Source organism: Thalassophryne amazonica, chromosome 7 (genome assembly GCF_902500255.1).
Source record: "Thalassophryne amazonica chromosome 7, fThaAma1.1, whole genome shotgun sequence".
NCBI lineage: Eukaryota > Metazoa > Chordata > Actinopteri > Batrachoidiformes > Batrachoididae > Thalassophryne > Thalassophryne amazonica.
The window spans coordinates 54,657,099-54,681,102 of record NC_047109.1 but is presented as its reverse complement, the minus strand read 5'-3'; the positions used below and the strand labels follow the sequence as shown (position 1 = coordinate 54,681,102).

Genomic DNA, 24,004 nt, shown 5'->3' with positions numbered 1-24,004 from the left:
TTCACCTGATGAAGATTCAAACAATGGATCCTGGAGTAAGGGTGTGAAAAAGAATCATCAAGGTTCATTAGATAAACAAAGGCTTCAGCTTCTGAAATGAGGGCCACTACTTCCAAACAAGCAAGAAAAGCACATATGCCAGGTAAAGAATTTACTCATGCACTTCTAAGCTCCTGAAGGTGACAAATAAAAAATGTACACTGTGCTTCTATAGATGTGCTGGATATTTAATGTGGTTAAGGTGTGCAGCAATCTACTAGGTAAATTAGTATTGTGAATACTTTAAGCAGTGATTTGTAAACCTTTTCCTAAGGCAGCCATGGGTTTATTTATTTTTATTATTTTGTCAGGGTCATCATGCAACAGAACAGATGCTGAGACCATAAACAGGGCAGCTGCACACCCACACGTGACGAAAGATCTGAGAGTATCTCTAATCAAGTGCCGTGCTGAAGAAGCTGATCTATCTGGAGACCACAATAAGACCAGAATAGGTACTGACTACACAGTCACTATTTTGCAGTTGTAGGACTTGAAGTCAACTACTTCTCTTACCATGCATTTATTACAACCCCTCACAATTTTTCCCTAAAACTTTGGTGAACACTGTCATTTAACAAGGCTAGTTTATTGATATCTGTGGGGCCTTCAGGCTGGAGCTGGCCAGAGTCACCGTTTGTTGTTGAGGCAGTGTGAGGAATTTGAATTAAGTCTGTATTTTCAATCAGCAAACGGAGAACGCCAATTCGAAAGAGCCAATAGTTTGAGGTTAACTCTCTTGGAAAGTAAAGGAAGGAGCAGGTAGCATTAGCCAATGGAAGAGAGGACAAGCTGCAGAGTGAGGACTGATTCCAGCTGCTTCACAGAATATATAGAAAAATATCAGGTCCTGCATGAACAACACATCAGAGCATCAATCGTCTATTATCAGTAACTGTTTTATTGATATTCTTTGCGATGCACAATTTTAAATCATACTGTGAGATTGTACTCCATTTATTCCAAACGCAAAAATTCAGACAGTATCGGGTGTGATCAGGTTCAGCATGAACACAAGCTTGTAAGTGAGGCATAGACAAACACATGGTGGATGAACACTTTGAGTACAACCCCAATTCTAATGAAGTTGGGATGTTGTGTAAAATATAAATAAAAACAGAATACAATGATTTGCAAATCCTCTTCAACCTATATTCAGTTGAATACACCACAAAGAAAAGATATTTAAGAGCCATAGTCTGTAACTATGGAATGGTTTATACAACCCCTGGCAAAAATTATGGAATCACCGGCCTCGGAGGATGTTCATTCAAATGTTTAATTTTGTAGAAAAAAAGCAGAGCACAGACATGACACAAACCTAAAGTCATTTCAAATGGTAACTTTCTGGCTTTAAGAAACACTATACGAAATCAGGAAAAAATTGTGTCAGTAACGGTTACTTTTTTAGACCAAGCAGAGGGGAAAAAATATGGAATCACTCAATTCTGAGGAAAAAATTATGGAATCATGAAAAACAAAAGTACGCTCCAACACATCACTAGTATTTTGTTGCACCACCTCTGGCTTTTATAACAGCTTGCAGTCTCTGAGGCATGGACTTAATGAGTGACCAACAGTACTCTTCATCATTTGGCTCCAACTTTCTCTGATTGCTGTTGCCAGATCAGCTTTGCAGTTTGGAGCCTTGTCATGGACCATTTTCTTCAACTTCCACCAAAGATTTTCAGATTTTAAGATTCGGACTATTTGCAGGCCATGACATTGACCCTATGTGTCTTTTTGCAAGGAATGTTTTCACAGTTTTTGCTGTATGGCAAGATGCATTATCATCTTGAAAAATGATTTCTTCATCCCCAAACATCCTTTCAATTGATGGGATAAGAAAAGTGTCCAAAATATCAATGTAAACTTGTGCATTTATTGATGATGTAATGACAGCCATCTCCCTAGTGCCTTTACCTGACATGCAGCCCCATATCATCAATGACTGTGGAAATTTACATGTTCTCTTCAGGCAGTCATCTTTATAAATCTCATTGGAACGGCACCAAACAAAAGTTCCAGCATCATCACCTTGCCCAATGCAGATTTGAGATTCATCACTGAATATGACTTTCACCCAGTCATCCACAGTCCACAATTGCTTTTCCTTAGCCCATTGTAACCTTGTTTTTTTCTGTTTAGGTGTTAATGATGGCTTTCGTTTAGCTTTTCTGTATGTAAATCCCATTTCCTTTAGGCGGTTTCTTACAGTTCGGTCACAGACGTTGACTCCAGTTTCCTCCCATTCGTTCCTCATTTGTTTTGTTGTGCATTTTTGATTTTTGAGACATATTGCTTTACGTTTTCTGTCTTGACGCTTTTGTGTCTTCCTTGGTCTACCAGTATGTTTGCCTTTAACAACCTTCCCATGTTGTTTGTATTTGGTCCAGAGTTTAGACACAGCTGACTGTGAACAACCAACATCTTTTGCAACATTGCGTGATGATTTACCCTCTTTTAAGAGTTTGATAATCCTCTCCTTTGTTTCAATTGACATCTCTCGTGTTGGAGCCATGATTCATGTCAGTCCACTTGGTGCAACAGCTCTCCAAGGTGTGATCACTCCTTTTTAGATGCAGACTAACGAGCAGATCTGATTTGATGCAGGTGTTAGTTTTGGGGATGTTGGGAACATGTTTCAAAAAAGCTGGGACAGTGGTATTTTTACCACTGTGTTACATCACCTTTCCTTCTAACAACACTCAATAAGCATTTGGGAAGTGAGGAAACTAATTGTTGAAGCTTTGTAGGTTGAATTCTTTCCCATTCTTGCTTGATGTATGACTTTAAGTGTTCAACAGTCCGGGGTCTCCGTTGTCGTATTTTGCGCTTCATAATGGAGAGCAGTCGCCATCATCTAATGTAGTCCATGTCCGTTCAGCTCATATCAGAAGTAAAAATGAGTCAAATGGCTCTGAGAGATCTAAATAGACTGCTGTGTAATGAATGGAACCACACTGCCATCTAGTGGATATTCAGTGTGCGTGAGTGTGTATTTGTGAATCAGTAGGCATTTGTTTGTGGATCTGTGGATTTCGCGAAAATGTCTCAAAATGACGTCACAGAGGAAAGCGATGAATGCATGTAATTGGTGATCCACAAATGCTGAAACTCAATTCACAAATACAATTTCCAGTTTTACAAATGTAATTTTTTTTTTTTTTTTTTTTTTTACAAATTAAGTTTTATATTTGCAAATACAACATTATTTGCAAAGACCAATTTACAAGTTACAAATATGAAATTTGCATTTGTGGATATCTGAACACATTTGCAAATCAATGATTATTTGTAGCTCACCTTGTGTGCATTTACAAATATTAATGAGACAATTTTAACCCCATAGAATGAGGGCTGTATTTTACATTCTCAACGTATTCTCTGTAGGCTGTAACCTGAGCAACATGAAACATGGGGGGAAAAAAAAGCTTGCTGGTAGAACAAAGTCAGTATAATAAAACAAAAGTTGGCAGTTTATTCTAGTGTCTTTATTTGAATGCATGTTTTTTGTTTTCATCATTAAGTTTTAATGCAAAAATAGTCCTATACATTAGACCTATATCCTTATTTTGGGCATGATCCAAATATGTACTTGAACGGTAGAGGCCTTGATCGGTATCGGCAGATCAAAATTTCAGTGATCGGTGATCTGCCTAAAAAATCGTGATCGGTGCACCTCTAGCCAACATGAAATAAAAATGTATTTTGTTCCATAATTTTCTTTCTGATTTAACTGTGCAGAGTCTGAAGATGAGTCTTCCAGTATGAGTGCTGATGATGAGCCACTTTTAAAACTGAAGACAAGTTTAAAGTCTCTTTCAAAGCAAAAAACTTCATCACAAAGCAAACAACCATTAAAACGCAACGACAAATTACTGAAAGGTAAGTAGCACTAGTACGTTGGCCAAAACACACTAGATTACAAAACAGTTTCCAAAAACTGTGGAGTAGATGATGGAATTCAAAGTAGTTTCCTCAAATCAAACATAACAACAACAGTTTTTAAGCAAAAAAGAAAGAAAAAGTGTATGTGCCTGGGGGTGGGGACACAGAATTGATGCAATAATGTAAGTTCACTGTATATAATGACTAAAATGACATTGTTTTTGGAATGTCAAAACCACATTCCTCAAAACAATCAATGATTGTTCATTTTATTGGTCAAATAAAAAAATAAAAGAAAATACACAAAGGAAGATATTCTGAAGAATGGTTGTGTTATTATTTTGTTGACTGTTGACTGTTAGGACTGCAATTACAAAGGAATTGTACAGTAGTGTACCCTGCTGTGATTAAAACACTTGGTTCAGTGCACATATAAATAAAATGTAAAAATGTTGATTCTCCCCAGGTGTATTAAGCAAGGCCTTGTATGAACCTGAGCTCATTTAACGCATTTTTCTCATGGTAACAGAACTCATTAAAAAAATGCAAACATTTTTAATTGTTGATTATGCAGAGTGTTCCAGTGACACAGATGATGAGCCACTATCAAAAAAGAAGAGGCTAAAGGTTCAGTTAGAAGTTACATATTCATCAGATGGCAAGAAAACAAAAAGAGGTGGAAACAAGTTACTGAAAGGTAGGTGTCACCGAAAAACTCATTGGCCAAAGGGATGCTAAATTATAAAATGGGATTTTTTATTATTATTATTATTTTATTTCATTATTAATAGTTTTATTTGCAAGTAATTCCAGTACCTTGCTTCATAAATGGATAAATGGAGTATTGGGTTAAAGAGACAACCTACTGTGTGCAAGAATCATCAATGTTACATTGATTTTTTTTTTTTTTTTGGTGGTGGGGGGGGGGGGGGGTTCTTTTGCCCTTCTTTTTTTTAATTCCCTCCACTCGTTGTAAAGCCTAGGAGGTGTTGAATTGTAATTCCCTACACTCTGTTAGGGTATGCGTGCATCCATCATTACCAACAAAGGCTTTTGTACGAAGTATTAAATAGATTTCAGTAAGTAATCAATACCATCAGTATGTTTTGCAACAGTAAGGTTGCAAAGATCTTGAGAGAGCTCTTTGCTTTTACTCATCATGATATGGTTCTTGTGTGACACCTTAGTAATGGGACACCGTTTTTATACGCCATCAGTTTGGACTGAACCAACTGATATTAATTTGAACTGACAAGGGGCAGGATTGCTTTCTAATTACTGATAGATTTTAGCTTGTATCTTGGCTTTCCATGCCTTTTTGCACCTTTCTTTCTTTATATGTTCAATCATTTTTCAAGATTCATGAGTCAAACAACTTTATTGATCCCTAAAAGGGCAATTCGTCGTCACAAAAACACAAGGGAGGGGGTATAGGTGGGGTTGTGCGTCATATATGCAGATAAATTCATATCAGTCTCTGTCTGTGTATGCGTAGAGTCTGGAGTTGCCTTGAGGACAACCGCAGACTGTAGGGGAGGGCAAATGAAAAGGAGCCACAGGCATCACCATAGCTGTTGAAATCCTTCTGGAGGACAGCAAACGGGGCATTTTAACCTTTGGTAGCTGATTAGGCTGCCATGTTTGGGTTAGGCAGAGAAGCACAGAGTTCCAATACTGCCTGTCTTTAACTGTCCAAATCCAATTGTGAATATATTCACTGGTCTCCAACATCAGTTCCTTTGCAAGGCAGACATTTGCTCCGAGATGATTTCCAATTTACGTTTAAGTTCAAGAGTTAATGCAGTCTGAGATTGTACCGCCTTGCCCACCTCATTAATCATGACGGACAGGTATGGGGTTGTGGTTTTGGTAGCAGCCGTCTTGCCAATTTTCCGGTAGGTCAAGGCAGCACCTAATCAGCAAAAGCCCTCCTGCCATAAAAGCAAATAAGAATAAATCCTCAACTTCTTCCACAGAGAATGGTGCCAAACACACGACGTGCCACTTCTCCCAGGCATCGCTTTATTACACATATCTTAACTTCTGTACTTATTTCTTTTGGTTTCTTTGTGTGCACTGTTACTGGCTTCTTCTTTGTCTTTTGGCTGTTCCCATTAGGGATCGCCACAGCAGATCAATCGTTTCCATCTCACTCTGTCCTCTGTATCTTCCTCTGTCACACCAACCACCTGCATGTCCGCCCTAGGCACATCCATAAACCTCCTCTTTGGCCTCCCTCTTCTCCTCCTGCCTGGTGGCTCCATCCTCAGCATCCTTCTCCCTATATACCCTGGGTCCCTCCTCTGCACATGTCCAAACCATCTCAATCTTGCCTCTCTGACTTTGTCTCCAAACCGTCCCACCTGAGCTGTCCCTCTGATATGTTCATTCCTAATCTTGTCCATTCTTGTCACTCCCAAAGAGAATCTCAACATCTTCAGCTCTGCCACCTCCAGCTCTGCCTCCTGTCTTTTTGTTAGTGCCACCGTCTCTAAGCCATACAACATAGCTGGTCTCACTACTGTCTTGTAAACTTTCCCCTTCACTCTTGCTGATATTCTTCGGTCACAAATCACTCCTGCCACCTTTCTCCACCCACTCCACCCTGCCTGCACTCTCTTCTTCACCTCTCGACCACACTCTCCATTACTTTGAACAGTTGACCCCAAATATTTAAACTCATCTACTTTTGCACTTCCACTCCTTGTAACTGCATTATTCCACTGGGCTCCCTCCCATTCACACACATGTACTCAGTCTTACTTCTACTGACTTTCATTCCCCTTCTCTCCAAAGCATATCTCCACCTCTCCAGACTAGACTCAACTTGCTCTCTACTCTCACTACAGATCACAATGTCATCTGCAAACGTCATAGTCCATGGGGACTCCTGTCTGATCTCATCCGTCAACCTGTCCATCACCACTGCAAACAAGAAAGGGCTCAGAGCTGATCCTTGGTGTAATCCCACCTCCACCTTGAATGAGTCTGTCATTCTGACTGTGCATCTCACCGCTGTCACACTATTCTTGTACATGTCCTGCACTACCCTAACATACTTCTCTGCCACTCCAGACTTCCTCATACAATACCATAGCTCTTCTCTTGGCACCCTATCATAAGCTTTTTCTAAGTCCACAAACACACAATGTAACTCTTTCTGGCCTTCTCTGTACTTCTCCAACAGTATTCTCAGAGCAAACATTGCATCCGTAGTGCTCTTTCTCTGCATGAAACTATATTGCTGCTCACAGATCTTCACCTGTTTTCTAAGCCTAGCTTCTACTACTCTTTCCCATAACTTTATGCTGTGGCTGATCAAGATTATGCCTCTGTAGTTACTGCAGCTCTGCACATCACCCTTGTTCTTGAAAATAGGAACCAGCACACTTCGTCTCCACTCCTCAGGCATCCTCTCACTTTCCAAGATTTTATTAAACAATCTGGTTAGAAACTCTACTGCCGTCTCTCCTAGAGATTTCCATGCCTCCACTGGAATGTCATCTGGACCAACTGCCTTTCCACTCTTCATCCTCTTCATAGCAGCCCTCACTTCTTCCTTACTAATCTCTTGTATTTCCTGATTTACTCTCACCACATCATCCAGCCTTTTCTCTCGCTCATTTTCTTTATTCATCAGCTCTTCAAAATATTCCCTCCACCTTCTCAGCACACACTCCTCACTTGTCAGCACATTACCATGTGCATCTTTTACCACCCTAACCTGCTGCACATCCTTTCCAGCTCTGTCCCTTTGTCTGGCCAATTGGTACAAGTCCTTTTCTCCTTCCTTACTATTCAACTTCTTGTACAGCTCGCAATATGCCTTTTCCTTCACTTTTGCCACTTCTCTTTTTGCCTTTACGCTGCATCTCCTTGTACTCCTGTCTACTTTCTTCATCTCTCCGACTATCCCAAAACTTTTTCGCCAACCTTTTTCTCCTTATGCTTTCCTGGACCTCTTCAGTCCACCACCAAGTCTCCTTGTCTTCCTTCCACTGTCCAGATGTCATACCCAGTACTGTCCTAGCTGTCTCCCTCACCACATCTGCAGTACTTTTCCAGTTGTCCAAAATTGCTTCCCCTCCAACCAATGTTTCTCTCACCTGCACGCTAAATTTCACACAAGTCTTTCTCCTTCAGCTTCCACCATCTGATCCTTGCTTGAGCTCTCACTCTCTTCTTCTTTACCTCTAAAGTCATCCTACAAACAACCGTCCTATGCTGTCTAACGACACTCTCCTGCCACCACCTTACAGTCTCTGATTTCTTTTAGCTTGCATCTCCTATAAAGAATGTAGTCCACCTGTGTGCACCTTCCTCCACTCTTATATGTTACCCTGTGCTCCTCCCTTTTCTTTAAGTAGGTATTCACCACAGCCATTTCTATCCTTTTTGCAAAATCAACTACCATCTTTCTTTCCTCATTCTTATCCTTGAAAACTTATGTACCCTTTACTTCCTCATCACCTCTGTTCCCTTCACCAACATGCCCATTGCAGTCTGCTCCTATCACCACTCTTTCATGCTTGGGCACACTCTCCACCAACTCATCTAACACACTCCAGAAATCTTCTTTCTCCTTCATCTCACAACCTACCTGTGGGGCATATGCACTGATGATATTCATCATCACCCCTTCAATTTCCAACTTCACACATCACCCTGTCAGACACTCGTTTAACATACTCTTCCTTTAAAATGACCCCAACACCATTTCTCTTCCTGTCCTCACCATGGTACAACAACTTGTACCCACCGCCGATGCTCCTGCTCTTACTTACCTTCCACTTGATCTCTTGCACACACAATATGTCTACCTTTCTCCTCTCCATCATATCAGCCAGCTCTCTCCCTTTACCAGTCATACTACCAACATTCAAAGTCCCCACTCTCATTTCCACCCTTCCAGTTTTCTTGTTCTCCCCGTTTGTGGAAACGTTCTCCTCCTCTTCTTCGTCGTCTTCGCCCAGCAGTAGCCCAATTTCCACCGGCACCCTGTTGGGCAACAGCACCGGTGGCGGACGTTGTTAACACGGGCCGCGACTGATCCGGTATGGAAATTCAATTCTTAGTCTGCATACTTGGTTGGCTTGTTTTACGCCGGATGCTCTTCCTGATGCAACCCTCCTCATTTATCCGGGCTTGGGACCGGCACTCAGAATGTACTGGCTGCACACTCCATGTGGCTGAGTTGTGTGCACAGTGTGCATTGTTACTGGCATCTGGTGAAAATGTCATGTCAGTAGGACATTTAGAAATATATTTACTTAGAAAAATGATGACAAGTTCAATACTTGGTTTATATCTTGAGATGTTTCCGTCCATGCCGTCACCCGCAATGACAGATATTCAGATAGTCATTTTGGGTGACTGGGCATGGACGTTGGGCCTCTGAAAATGCATACTGTCCTCCAGAAGCATGTTATTGTATTATTATGTGTCTGATCACAAAGATTCCAAAAAGGTATAGTGTGACTGAATGTTCTGGAGTTATGGGGTAAAAACAGCAAGCATGGCGACAAAGGTCCCTTTCAGTTTGTGCAGGGGTCAAAAGTTAAAGTTGCTCCAATTATGTTAAAACATGATGCAAATTATTGGTTGAGTTAGTAGGATTTTAAAAAGGAATAGTTTGCACCATGTGTCATGCTTAGTTATCATGTTACGGGGTAACATATGTCGCATGTCATAGAATCCAGTGGACGTTGACATTGTTTGACCTTTACTTTGGAGACCAAACATTCAACACAATCAGAACTATTCAATTTGTTAATCCTATTAGAAACTGAAACTGACCTTTGTCACCATTCTTGCTGTTTTTACCCCATAATTCCAGAACATTCAGTTATAGGTAGTCCAAACTATACCTTTTTGGAATCATTGTCATCGGATACATAATGTGGTATCACTTTCAGTACGATTGGAACATTTTTTAATTTTGACCCTGTGCAATTCGTCAGTTGACTCCGACTTGGCCCACTATTGAAAATTCAAATGGCTAAAGTTATTTTTCTACAATATGTACCAAAAGGTATGCACAGTCACATTTAGGTGCTTGTAACCGGATTTGAATGATTCTTACAGTTATATGCTGTACTATGTTTCTCATATATTATGTAAAAGCTAGCATGAAATAAACACTTCTAAAGCTGAAAAGGCTGTTCCTGAAACCTGATAACACCTCTGGAATGATTTACAAGACATTTCATGGACGTCAGCGTGCAAGTTAGCTTCTGCTAACTCAAAGCTAACTTCCACTCTTGTCAAAAACTCATGTATGTACAAATTGTGTGTAAGACAATAGGATCTTAATGATTAATGTAAATCACAGTAAATGTATAATTTATTTTATTTATATGTATGTATGTATGTACACACATACATACACACACATATATATATACTGTATATACAGGCATGCACATAACTGGTACTCAGTGTGCTTGTGCGTGCTAAAACTAAATGATGCGCAGCAGAAAACACAAGGGAAGCACTTCATAGGAGGTGCTTCCCTTGTGTTTTCTGTGTGTGTATGTATGTATGTATGTATATATATATACACGCACACACTTTGCACTGGAATACCAATTAAACAACTACAAATTATAAAGAAGACAATGATCATGTGGCCGGGGGTATTTTAGCATTGCATAATATTTTTATCTTAATGAGCAGGAATCATAGACAGTAGCAAACAGATTATTTAACTGCAGGGTTGCATGGATTTAAACAGGTAGGAGGTTTTGAAGCTTCCATGAATGCCAGAGTTTTCTGTTTTAACATATGGTTACTATTGAAAACTGACAAGTCATGTCACCCTTTTTTTTTTGCTGTGCCACACATCAGCTGACAAGGAACACATTTATGACAAAATGATGGGGGAGAAAAAAACAGACAGGTGATTTTTTTTTTTCTTTATTTGTGAGGAAATCAGACATTTGATTGAAATGGGTGGTCCGACAAACGCAATATTTGGCTGAGTGTGTGCAGACATCTACCCCGACTTCAAGCAGAATTCCACGCAGAACGCCCAGAGTGCTCACACATGCGAATACGGTGTATATATGTGTATGTATATATGTGTGTATATATATATGTGTATATATATATGTGTATATATATATATAATATTCACAGCCTTCGCCAGCTCAGGTGCATCCTGTTTCCACCGATTGGGGCAAATTCAGTTGATTCGACTTGATTTGGAAAGGCACACACACCTTCATAAGGTCTCACAGTTGACAATGCATGTCAAAACACAAATCAAGCATGAGTTCAAAGGAATTACCTGTAGACCTCAGAGAAAGGATTGTCTGGAGGTGCAAATCTGGGGAAGGATACAGAAACATTTATGCTGTTTTGAAGGTCTGAGTGAGCACAGTGGCCTTCATCATCTTGAACTGGAAGAAGTTTGAATCCACCAGGACTTTTCCTGGAGCTGGCCGTCTGTCTAAACTGTTGTTATGAGTCAACAGTGCTAAATACTAAGCCACAGTACCACCTTCTATCAGTTCACAGTCATTGTCTGTGAACCTAGCAAACACAATTCACCAGAAGACCACAACTCAGGCTCAAGAGTTGATCATTAACCAAAAAAATGTTGCCTGTGACTTTATTTTTAAATATGCAGAACATTCTGATGAAAGCACAGATGATGAGCCACTGGCAAAAAAGAGGACTGGGTTAAAGGCTTCGGACAACAAGAAGTCAAAATCAACACCTGGATGCAATTTATTGAAAGGTGAGTGGCACTAACATTTTATTTAAAGGACAGGCTGCACGTTTTTTAATGTCCCAGTTGATTGGAAGTCTCTCCGTACACATGCGCTCATAATTTGTGGCCTGTGATGTTTTTATTGCTCTCCCTGAATGAGTTAACAGGTGCATTTCTGGAAAACGTCTCACTTTGCAATTCTCGGCATGTGACGTTCATATTAGCAAAACAGAAACATCCCGATGGCTGGCAAACAGAGCGAAACAAATGCGGTTATGTCCGATAACAAAGCTTCGGAGCTTTCATTTGAAAGTGATGGCTCAGATTTACAGTGGAGACGACACACTTCACCCCGAAACTCTTAACTTTTTCAGAGTGTGTGGATTTTGGAACTTAAAGTGTTGTGACTCTGCTGTTGTGTCACAGGATGTTGGTTTACTGTTGCTGTGATCATGGACATCGACTGTCTCCACCATGCTGTTTTTACAGACTTCTGGACACATGGATGTATGTCTCATATTGGAAAAACTCATAAGACACTAGTTTCAGGAGATAATGGACTCTCTATCTAACTTGCCACAATTGTGACAGAATTTCAGCTGAAGGCAGAGCTGCGATTGGACATTATGTGTGCGTGATCAGAACCTGAGGGCAAGTGGCCCTGGACATTATTCTCTGGCCGGCTCTCTGTACCTGAGGACTAGCGGAACTTGAAAATGATCTCTGGCTGTCGATCCGAGTAAGGACTAGGGGACCCTTTCCATGGCTGAAGATCGCAGTGCATGTGTGGGAGCTTCTTTGATGTTGTGGACTTTTTATTTGGAGATCTTTACAATTGGGTTAGTGGCATGTTAATTTTTTTTCATCTTTTGCTTTGTGTTCCTTTCAGTGAAAATAAACTTTTTTTTTTTATATTTCTTTGAGAATGTGTGTGTGCGCAGCACGCTGTTTTAATGCACAGCTCAGCTGTTTTATTGCTGCTTTGTACATGGACGTGGAATGTCTCTGACATTGTTTTTCCAGGCAACATAATGACAGATATATATCTGGGCTCTGTACGGTGGGTGGCACTGCCTGGTACTGCAAATTTCTGCGCGACTCTCTGGTTCAAATTGTGCCGCCCAGCATGGATTTTCTAAAAAATTGAACTGAAATGTTCGGTTGTATTTCAAGCTTATAGTGTTGTTTTGCTTTATTTTACAATTTCAATCAGCATTCAGCTGCTTTCAGCATTCTGTGATCCACATTGCTGACGGCAGCTCAGAGCGGACAGCGTCTCTCTCCATCTGATCTTAGAAGGAAAAAACTCCATCAAAATCATTCATTAAATAATCCAGACTTCCTTCTGTGTCCATAGATGCTGATATATTCAGAAATTTACGGTTTATTTTACAGTTTAAAGGCTTCATGTTTCCAAAACGCAGGAGGAGGGGGAGGTGTGATGAAGGGCTTCAGTTTTTGAAACTACAAACTGTTTACTGTTTACAAGCCTCAATGTAACAGGAAAGTGTGGGGAAAAAAAATTGTTTTTCATCCAGGCTTAATCTTTAAAAGAGCAGGTCTGACAAATCAGTCCGGTTCAGCTGTTGTTCAAACAAGACAATTAGTTCAAGTTTATTTGGTTCAAGGAAAGAACTTGCAACAAAATAAAATAAAACAAAACTGATTCCTCAGCCAGTCAACCCATGTAACCGAAAGGGTGTAGGTAGAAGCACAGCTTATATACACCTACCCCTTTTAACTCAGCAACTTTTACTTATCACAACAAAACTAAAACAAAGTGAGCACAACAGCAAATATCAGACATCTTGAAATAATCAATAAATTCAAATTCCTCGTCATATCCACACCAATAACAGCACACATCACATAAACAAAAAAAATAATAATAATAATACAAAATCAATAACTTAATTGTCCATACTTTAACCAACAGCTATATAGTCCTTCAAACATGAATTTCATTTTCAGAGAATTTAGACAATTTTCACATATTCAGAAAACATCAGTTCCTTATATTGGCATTTAAACTGATTGACATTTGAACATCGCATGAGTTCCTTCGCCAGATTATTCCATATTTTAGGGCCACAAGTAGGAACACAAAAGCCTTTCTTGGTCGTCCGAGCACCAGCAATTTTAAAATGATACAAGCCCCTTAAATTACATTTTCCCTCTCTCTCCTTGAAAAATTCTTGAATTCTGAGGGGCAGTTGCTTATTTTTCACTTTATACATTAATTGCACAGTCTTCAACGTAATCATATCGTGGAGTTTTAATATTTTAGATTTAATATACAATGAATTGGTGTGATCTCGATAACCTACATTGTGAATCATTCTTAATGCTCTTTTTTGAAGAATGAATAATGATTACAATGTAGTTTGTAATTATTGCCCCAAACTTCAGCACAGTAAGCCAAGTAGGGAGCAACCAATGAACAGTAAAGAGTATGAAATGCTTTGCAATCAAGAACATGCCTTACCTTATTTACTACTGCAATACGTTTGACACTTTCTTTTGAATATGTTGAATATGAGCTTTCCAATTCTTTCATCAATAATAACACCTAAGAACTTATTTTCTTTGGCACGCTCTGTGATTACCCCTTGTATATTTAACTGAATTTGTATGAATTTGAATTTCTTTAGACAAAGTTAGTGATAATTTATTCATATCAAACCATTTCTTTAACTTTATCTTTCCAATATGTAAATTGGACAATAATTGCTGCAGATTTTCTCCTGAACAAAACAGGTTTGTATCATCTGCAAAAAGAACTGCTTTAAACAGATACGAAACTTTACATAAATCGTTAATATACATAATAAATAATTTTGGTCCCAACACAGAACCCTGAGAAAGCCCACAAACAGCAATCCCCGAGTTTAACAAACTGTTTCCGTTTTTTTCAGTAATTTTTAATCCAGTTCAAAGCCACCCCTCTGATCCCGTACAGTTCCATCTTTTGAAATATGTTGTGATCTATTGTATCACAAGCCTTTCTCAGGTCAATAAATAAACCTATTACTATATCCCTTTGGTCCACATGAGTACTGATCTCTTTGTTTAAAAAAAAAAAAAGAGTAATGCAATCCCACTGAAAAATGTAGGAAAAAAAAAAACTTATGAGAGAAAAACTGCATGCATATATGTATATATATTTCACAGTTACAAACAACACTTTTTGTTTTGATTTTAACAGGATGCGTTTATGACTAATGCCTGCAAGTGCACTAAACCTTCTTAGGGCTGTTTCTTTTAGTGTGACTGCATCAAAACAGTTATCACTTGAAAATGAGTCAACATAACACATCACACTTATGTAAAGTTTGGAATTAATCTGTGCCTGTTCTTAACATTAGCAGCTATGTTCCATTCAAGCATGCATTGGGAAGTTTCTAATAGTCACGTCACCGCTGTCGGAAACACACGAGTACTTTGTTTTCGGAATTCTCCGTTGCTGTTTGTTGCGAATGCCGTATACTTTGAAACCGGTCACGAACGTGCACAAAGTAATCTGGATGGATCATCAGATGGTCACAAACAGTCTAAATCTTAATTGTTATGATTTCGGTGCAACATGTCTTATAAAAGATGACTAGATTTCTGCAAACAGAGAAAAGTAACTAAGCACAACTCACCACAAGATCACGACCCAGGCTTGCAAAGTCCAACATTAACCAAAAAAAAAAAATTCTCTAACTTCGTAGTTAACTATACAGAGGATTCCGCTGAGAGTGCAGATGATGAGCCACTGGCAAAAAGGAGGACTGAATTAAAGGCTTCAGCAGACAACAAGAAACCAAAATCAACACGTGGACGTAGTTTATTGAAGGGTAAGTACCATGAACAATTTTATCTACAAGGATACTACATTTCTATACAAATATTTAGGTATTGAGTGTAGGAATTTAACTACGGGCAAAGAAACCTGCTTTTAATTTGGGACCACCAAAATTTTGTGAGATTACGTGTGTTAAGACAGCTGAGGGTGGAGAAAACTGCAGGGATCAGAGGTATTGGGGCTGAACCTCTTAGGGCTGGTGGAGATGCTGTTCTATATGTATTGCAAGTAATCTTCATTTACATTTGCGACACAAGCATCATCCCAATGAACTTAATTTTTTTTCCTCTAATTGTACACACGATGCCCCATAATGGCAATGTGTGTTTTTTCTTTTCAAATTTATTAAAAATAAACTAAGAAATCACATGCACGTAAGTATTCATAGCTTTTGCCATGAAGCTCAGAATTGAGCTCAGGTGCATCCTGTTTCCACTGATCACCCTTGAGATGTTTCTACAGCTTAATTGGAGTCCACCTGGGGTAAATTTTCAGCAGATGTTGGTAACAACCCAAGTACCAATAATCCACACATACAAAGAAATCAAACCATATATGTACATAAATTATGTGTAATAATGACACAGGGAAAAAGTATTGAACACCTGAAGAAAAGGTGTGAAGAGGCATGGAAAGTCAAGATACCAGCTGAAATCTCAGTAATTAGAATGCAATCCTGCCCCTTTCCAGTGCAAATTAATATTAGCTGGTTTGGTCCCAACTGATGGACTATAAAAAGGTGTCACACAAGAAACATCTCATGATGGTTAAAAGCAAACAGCTCTCTCAAGATCCCTCCAATAAAGCAAAACTGCACATTTCAGAGTGGCCTTTTATTGTGGCCAGCCTAAGGCAGACCTGTGCAAAATTCATGCTGTCTAATCATCATCTTGATATGCCATACCTGTGAGGTGAGATGAATTATCTCAGCAAAGGAGAAGTGCTCCTTAACACAGATTTATACAGATCTGTGAACAATATTTCAGAGAAATAGGTCTTTTATGCATGTAGAAAATGTATTAAATCTTTGCATTCAGCTCATGAAAATTGGTAGAAAAGACAAAAGTGTTGCATTCATATTTTTGTTTGGTGTATTAACACTTGCACTCACAGCTACCAGCTATTGGGAATTGAGAGTCACCAGTTCACCTAACCTGCATGTCTGGGGAAGTGGGAGGAAGCCGGAGCATTTGGGGAGAACCCACACGAACACGGGGAGAACAAGCAAACTCCATACAGAAAGGATCAGACAGGAAGTGATGCCCTGGCCTTCTTGCTTTGAGGCAACAGTGCTAAATATTAAGCCACAGTGCGCTCTCCATTAGTTCACTGAGTGAACCTAGCAAACATAACTCGCCAGAAGACCACAACTCAGGCTTGTAAGGGTCGAACATTAACCAAGAAAATGTTGTCTGGCTTTATTTTTAACAATGCAGAGCATTCTGCTAAAAGCACAGATGATGAGCCATTGGCAAAAAAGAGGACTGGGTTAAAGGCTTCGGACAACAAGAAGTCAAAATCAACACCTAGACGCAATTTGTTGAAGAGTAAGTGGCATTAACAGTTTCATCCACAAGAATGTGACATTTCAATAGAAATATTTAGGTATTGAGTTTAACTACAGGCAAAGAAACCTGCTTTTACAATTTGAGACCACCAAAATTGCAAATATTAAAACAGCTGAGGATGGAGAAAACTGCAGGGATCAGAGGTATTGGGGCTGAACGTCTTCAGGCTGGTAGAGATGCTGTTCTATTGGCATTGCAAGTAATCTTTGTTTCCATTTGCGACACAGCCATCATCTCAGCAACACTCGTCTTCTGCAGTCCTGCTGTGAATGACCACATAATTGATTGTTAGTGCAGTTCAGTTGGAATTTAGGTTTAATAAATTGGATGTGATATATTATTTTTAACACATGTGAATTGTTATTGACCATGTTACAGTATTCGGATTGAAATATTTAAGTGGCTGTCAAACATATTGCCACCTAAAGGGCACATAATCTTATATTTGGTACTAATTAGGAGACAAAAGTAAGCATGCCCAGCTCACCAGAAGACCATGACCCAGGCTTGCAAAAGTCCAACATTAACCAAAATGTTTCTCTACAACTTCATAGTTAACTATTCAGAGCATTCAGCTGAGAGTGCAGATGATGAGCCACTGGCAAAAAGGAGGACAGGGTTAAAGGCTTCACCACACAACAAGAAACCAAAATCAGCACGTGGACATAATTTATTGAAGGGTAAGTGGCATGAACAATTTTATCTACAAGGATACTACATTTCTGTACAAATATTTAGATACTGAGTTTAGGAATTTCACTACAGGCAAAAATCCCCCTGCTTTTACAGTTTGGAACCACCCTATCTCTATGAAATTGCAAATGTGTAAAGACAGCTGAGGGTGGAGAAAACTGCAGGGATCAGAGGTATTAGGGCTGAACTTCTTCAGGCAGGTGGCAATGCTGTTCTATAGAAGCTTTGTAGTCACGTGACCCGGCCACTGCCTGGCCACTCATCTCCATGCTGCCAGTCATGCACAGGGCTTCCAGGATTATTTACACGAGAAACAACATACATACTACAAAGTGTGGGACAAGCTTAGAGATAACCTAATCGTGGAGTAACTGAACATGTCAAGCATCTTTTTGGCACTGAATTCCACCGGTACATGGACAAAATTGCAGTTTTGGGCGCTTGTGCACAGCGCCGGGTGTGTTGTTTCCTTTGACTGCTGCTGGAGGACATTATCACTGCATGTGTAAGTACACTCAGGGCTTAATAATTGACTTTACTGAATTTTGTCTACATTGACGTGGTATTGTGGAAAAATTCAGCCAACTTTTTTTTTTTTTTTTTTGTCCCCCATGGTCCAGTCCACAGCGCAGGTCGTATTCCTTCCTTTGTTCTCTGTACATGGAGGACATTGTTATTACAGCACACAGTTTTTTTTAGATTTTATTTTACTCTTTCTAGCTCGACCCTTACTGATAATTTTCATCATTAACTTTACTGAATTTTGTGTACATTGGTGTGGGGTTGTGGAAAAGAACTCGGCCTACTTTTTTCCCGTGCAGCTTCCATAACGAAATGAGTAACATTTTCATGACTTTTTTTTTTTTTTTTAAACCTTATTTTACTCTTTCTAACTCTACCCTGGCTGATAATTTTCATCATTAATTTTACTGACATTGGTGTACGTTGGTGTGGGATTGTGGAAAAACTCAGCCGACTTTTTTTGTTTCATGGTCCAGCTGCGGCTGCCATAACGAAATGAGTAATGTTTGAGTGACACGTTATTTTTTATTTTACTGCTTCTAACCCTACCCATTTTGTAATGGCAGAAAAAACATTGAAAAACAGAGGAAATGTTTACACAGCCAAGTCTATTGTGACCAGCTAGTCACGTGCAAAGCCTCTATTGGCATTGTAAGCAGTCTTCGTTTCCATTTGCAAAACGTGTTGTGCCAACAATGCTTGTCCCTCTCTGGAAAGGAAAACGTAGAGTGCCAGGCATGGCCATAATGTTGTTCTAGCACTGCAATATGCATGGTTCAGTGTAAAAAAGAAAAAAAAAAAGCGCTCACATGCCTTTCTCATAGCACCTGAACCAAAAATGTATTTTTCTCTGTAATTATTTTATAGTTAATTATGCTGAGTCTTCCAGTGATGATGAACCTTTGTCAAAAATGAAGAGAAGGATAAAGGCTCCAGCAGGTCTCAAGCGTTCAACAGACAGAAAGAAAATAAAACGAGGACATGATGACAAATTACTGAAAGGTAGGGGGGAATTGCAAATATCCTATGATGATGTTGGAATAGCAATGTATAAGAGATGAGATACTGTCACAGTAAGCATTAATTGGACATTTTCATTGGCAATAGAAGACAGGCTGAATTAAGAAATAATTGATGAGTTTGTGGCTGTGGCATGAAAGGAAATTCTGTTGACAGCCTACAAAAAGCTTAAAGGAAAGTGTGTGTGTGTGTGTGTGTGTGTGTGTGTGTGTGTGTGTGTGTGTGTGTGTGTGTGTGTGTGTGTGTGTGTGTGTGTGTGTGTGTGTGTGTGTGTGTGTGTGTGTGAGAGAATGGTAGAGCTGTCCGATGAAGATCTGGATGACAAACCATGGGCTAATGTTGACAAAAATACTCGTAGAGGTGCATCAAAAAAAAAAAAAAGGCTTCAGCTTCCAAAATGAGGGCCACTACTTCCAAACTGCCAAGAAAAACACCTGTGCTAAGTAACAAATTCAGCTATGCACCTCAAAGCTCATACAGATTACATAAAATTACAGTATGGCCTGTACCTCTTGTAGTGGGTACTAGATAAATGGTATGGTTTAAAAATGCTGATCTCTTAATCTCAGTGGTGCTCTTTGTTTGTTTATATTTTGTCAGGGTCAAAAAGCAACAGATCACATGATGAAACCTTAATGAAGGCTGCACACCCGCAAGTGACTATGGACCTGAAAGTATGTCTCACGAGGTGCCCAGTTGAAGAAGCTGACCCGTCTGGGGATGTTAACAAAAGTGGAACAGGTACTGATTGCCCAGTCACGATGCAATCCTTCCAGTATGTTCCACAGAGTCAAAAGGGTGCAAGTTTTCATTGCAACAGCAGTCTTCACTGATTTAATTGATGAACATCACTTTTAGCATTAGAGACATGGAACTGTTTGGGAGAGATGGCAGTGCAGTTTTAAACCAGATTGTTTAATAAAATCTTGGAACGTGAGAGGATGCCCGAGGAGTGAAGTAGTATACTGGTTACATACACTCAACAAAAATATAAACGCAACACTTTTGGTTTTGCTCCCATTTTGTATGAGATGAACTCAAAGATCTAAAACTTTTTCCACATACACAATATCACCATTTCCCTCAAATATTGTTCACAAACCAGTCTAAATCTGTGATAGTGAGCACTTCTCCTTTGCTGAGATAATCCATCCCACCTCACAGGTGTGCCATATCAAGATGCTGATTAGGCACCATGATTAGTGCACAGGTGTGCCTTAGACTGTCCACAATAAAAGGCCACTCTGAAAGGTGCAGTTTTGTTTTATTGGGGGGGGAAACCAGTCAGTATCTGGTGTGACCACCATTTGCCTCATGCAGTGCAACACATCTCCTTCGCATAGAGTTGAAGAGAACACCTCTCCAACGTGCCAAATGCCAGCGAATGTGAGCATTTGCCCACTCAAGTCGGTTACGACAACGAACTGGAGTCAGGTCGAGACCCCGATGAGGACGATGAGCATGCAGATGAGCTTCCCTGAGACGGTTTCTGACAGTTTGTGCAGAAATTCTTTGGTTATGCAAACCGATTGTTTCAGCAGCTGTCCGAGTGGCTGGTCTCAGACGATCTTGGAGGAGAACATGCTGGATGTGGAGGTCCTGGGCTGGTGTGGTTACACGTGGTCTGCGGTTATGAGGCTGGTTGGATGTACTGCCAAATTCTCTGAAACGCCTTTGGAGACGGCTTATGGTAGAGACATGAACATTCAATACACGAGCAACAGCTCTGGTTATCATTCCTGCTGTCAGCATGCCAATTGCACGCTCCCTCAAATCTTGCGACATCTGTGGCATTGTGCTGTGTGATAAAACTGCACCTTTCAGAGTGGCCTTTTATTGTGGGCAGTCTAAGGCACACCTGTGCACTAATCATGGTGTCTAATCAGCATCTTGATATGGCACACCTGTGAGGTGGGATGGATTATCTCAGCAAAGGAGAAGTGCTCACTATCACAGATTTAGACTGGTTTGTGAACAATATTTGAGAGAAATGGTGATATTGTGTATGTGGAAAAAGTTTTAGATCTTTGAGTTCATCTCAAACAAAATGGCAGCAAAACCAAAAGTGTTGCGTTTATATTTTTGTTGAGTATATTTTGAAGAATAAGAGTGATGTGCAGAGTTGCAGTAACTACAGAGGCATAAAGTTCTTCAGTCACAACATGCAGTTATGGGAAAGAGTGGTGGAAGCTAAGCTCGGAAACGCATTGAAGATGTGTGGTCAACAGTATGGCTTCATGCTGAGAAAGAGCACTACCACTAGATGGCAATGTTACATTACAGCATAATTTTGTGGATTTACAGAAAGCTTATGATGGTGCCAAGAGAAGATTTGTGGTGTTGTATGATGATGTCTAAAGTGGCAGAGAAGTATGTGAGGGTTGTGCAGGATGTGTACAAGAACAGTGTGACAGCAGTGAGATACACAGTTTGAGTGACAAATGCATTTAAGGTGAAGGTGAGCTGACATCGAGAGTCGGCTCTGAGTTCTTTCCCATTTGCAGTGGTGATGGACAGGCTGACGGATGAGATCAGACAGGAGTTTCCACGGACTATGATGTTTGCAGAGTGCATCGTGATCTGTAGTGAGAGTAGAAAGCAAGATGAGATGAGCCTGGAGAGGTGGTGATACACTCTGGTAGAAGTGAAATATTTATTTTAGAAAATCTGCTGAGAATCTTGTTCCATATTAATCTGAAATAATAGCTGAAAGATGCTGTCTGGTCTGGTTTTTGTTGCTGTACCTTTATATTTAAAAACAAACAAACAACATAACAGTCACATTTTTCTTTTTCTCCAAAGCAGAGCCACCCAATGTTCAAGGACTCACTGGGACTAAATGTCATCACTCTGAGGAATCAGCAGAAGAAACATAAAGCGTTTAACAGTATGATGAAATAAGTTTTTGACCTTTTACTTCTGAGTTTGGATGCTGACGTTGCTCAGTTCATTGTTATTGTTGGGTGTGTCTCACTTTATTTCTAGTTGGTACATAGCACTACATGTTTGGTTGGACATGTGCAGGGCAAGTTTCAAATTACCTTTAAGGTCAGCCTTGACATGAAGGATATTTTAATTACATAATGGGAGGGATAATAATATAGACATTATTATTAAGTCTTTTTTATGCATTTTTGAAAAATAGATATTCAGACAGTTGACTAAAGTAAAAAATTAGTGCAGGGGCTTATATAAAATCACAAGGCACTTCAAAGTGGTCATAACCCAGGGTGGGTCAAGATATGCTGAAGTGGTATTGATGAGGACTAGTTAACCCTGTATTAAAACAACCACAAAAAAAAAAGATGATTGTGAAGTCCCTGGTATACCCCCCCCCCCCCCCCCCCCAAAAAAAAAAGATCAAAACAAGTCCTCACTGTGTAATGTTTAATATGATCAAATCTGAAGTCATTGATGTTTTCCTTGCTTAATTTTAAGTTGTGTTTTTAGTCTCACGTTATAACTTTGGGAACCAATTTTAATGGATTTCAGGGTATTTCATTTCCAGTCAGTGGAGTTCCTCCATTGTTAATCCTGTTATTTAGACTTAGTTACATGTCTAGCTCTGTAAGTTGTTAGTTGAGAATGCAGCAAAGAAAATATCTAGATATGTTGATGTGACATTGATGAGGACAAGTTAAACCTTTATTAAAACATGAAAAAAAAGATTCAGAATTCCATGGAACCTCCCTCCAAATAAAACCCATCAAAAGTCCTTGTTGTCTTTGTAATGTTTAATACTCAATAATTTTTAATTTATAGCCATTTTAATGGCTTAAGTAATGTTTTTAGTCTTGTATTATAACTTTGGGACCAAATTTTGTTCTGGTTTTTGAGATATTTAATTACCCATCAATGGAGTTACCCATTTGCTTATCCTGTTGTTTAGTTAGACTTTTACTTGGACGTTTTTTGTTATTGTTGTTAGAAATTCTAAATGCTTGATTGCTTGTGGATGTAAGTTACGTCTCTTGTTCTATAAGTTGTTCAAAGAAAATACTGAAACTGCTTTCAAAATGAAATAGAATTTTCCATTTACAACCATATCTCACTTTAATGAATGACTGAAATTTTAATGTCCGTAATCGTTTGAGTTCACCTCAACTGTTAATTGTCATATTTAATAAAACTGCATCCACTTTGATCAAAGATTTCATGTTTTATGTCATCTTTCATGTATTTGGTGTTAGCAGAGATACAACACAAACTCGACCTGCCAGCAGGTATACATGGGGTCCAAGCCCCATACGTGGATCACATCAGTCACTCCGAGGTGCTTCATGTGAATAAGGGCTAACCTCCACCCCCTGAACAAGCACATTGGCAGTAGTGGTCATTAAAAAAAAAAAAAAACTTCCTCAGGCATTTTGATTATAGCAAGAAATCTGAGCAGACCAGACTCATTGGAGTGATCATACTTGGCCATACTTGGTGTTTGTCTATATTGTTCCTCCTGTGTCTGGTGAGCTTATCAGCCAGTATGTTTGTTTATTTTTTTGTTAGGAGTATTTCTGAGTTTATTTGACTGCCTGGTCAGGTGTGTGTGTGTGTGTGTGTGTGTGTGTGTGTATATATATATATATATATATATACACACTCAACAAAAATATAAACGCAACACTTTTGGTTTTGCTCCCATTTTGTATGAGATGAACTCAAAGATCTAAAACTTTTTCCACATACACAATATCACCATTTCCCTCAAATATT

At 39.4% G+C, this 24,004-nt stretch overlaps 1 protein-coding gene across 7 annotated transcripts; it reads left to right on the top strand.

Moving 5' to 3' along the window:
* Positions 1 to 22,951, top strand: LOC117513949 (nucleolar protein dao-5-like). 7 transcript variants are annotated; one of them, XM_034174206.1, is made up of 11 exons: positions 1 to 142; positions 351 to 494; positions 3,787 to 3,927; positions 4,505 to 4,627; positions 11,561 to 11,671; positions 15,358 to 15,390; positions 16,928 to 17,038; positions 17,614 to 17,739; positions 19,142 to 19,276; positions 19,895 to 20,035; positions 22,100 to 22,951. In XM_034174206.1, the coding sequence occupies exons 1-11, from the start codon at positions 97 to 99 to the stop codon at positions 22,168 to 22,170; spliced, it is 1,182 nt and encodes a 393-aa protein (XP_034030097.1). In that variant the 5' UTR covers positions 1 to 96; the 3' UTR covers positions 22,171 to 22,951. The 7 variants fall into 7 exon arrangements, with proteins under 7 accessions (XP_034030097.1, XP_034030096.1, XP_034030099.1 ...); XM_034174205.1 differs by having other exon boundaries at positions 22,097 to 22,951; XM_034174208.1 differs by lacking the exon at positions 16,928 to 17,038 and having other exon boundaries at positions 17,626 to 17,739; positions 22,097 to 22,951.
* Positions 22,952 to 24,004: the final 1,053 nt, after the last annotated feature.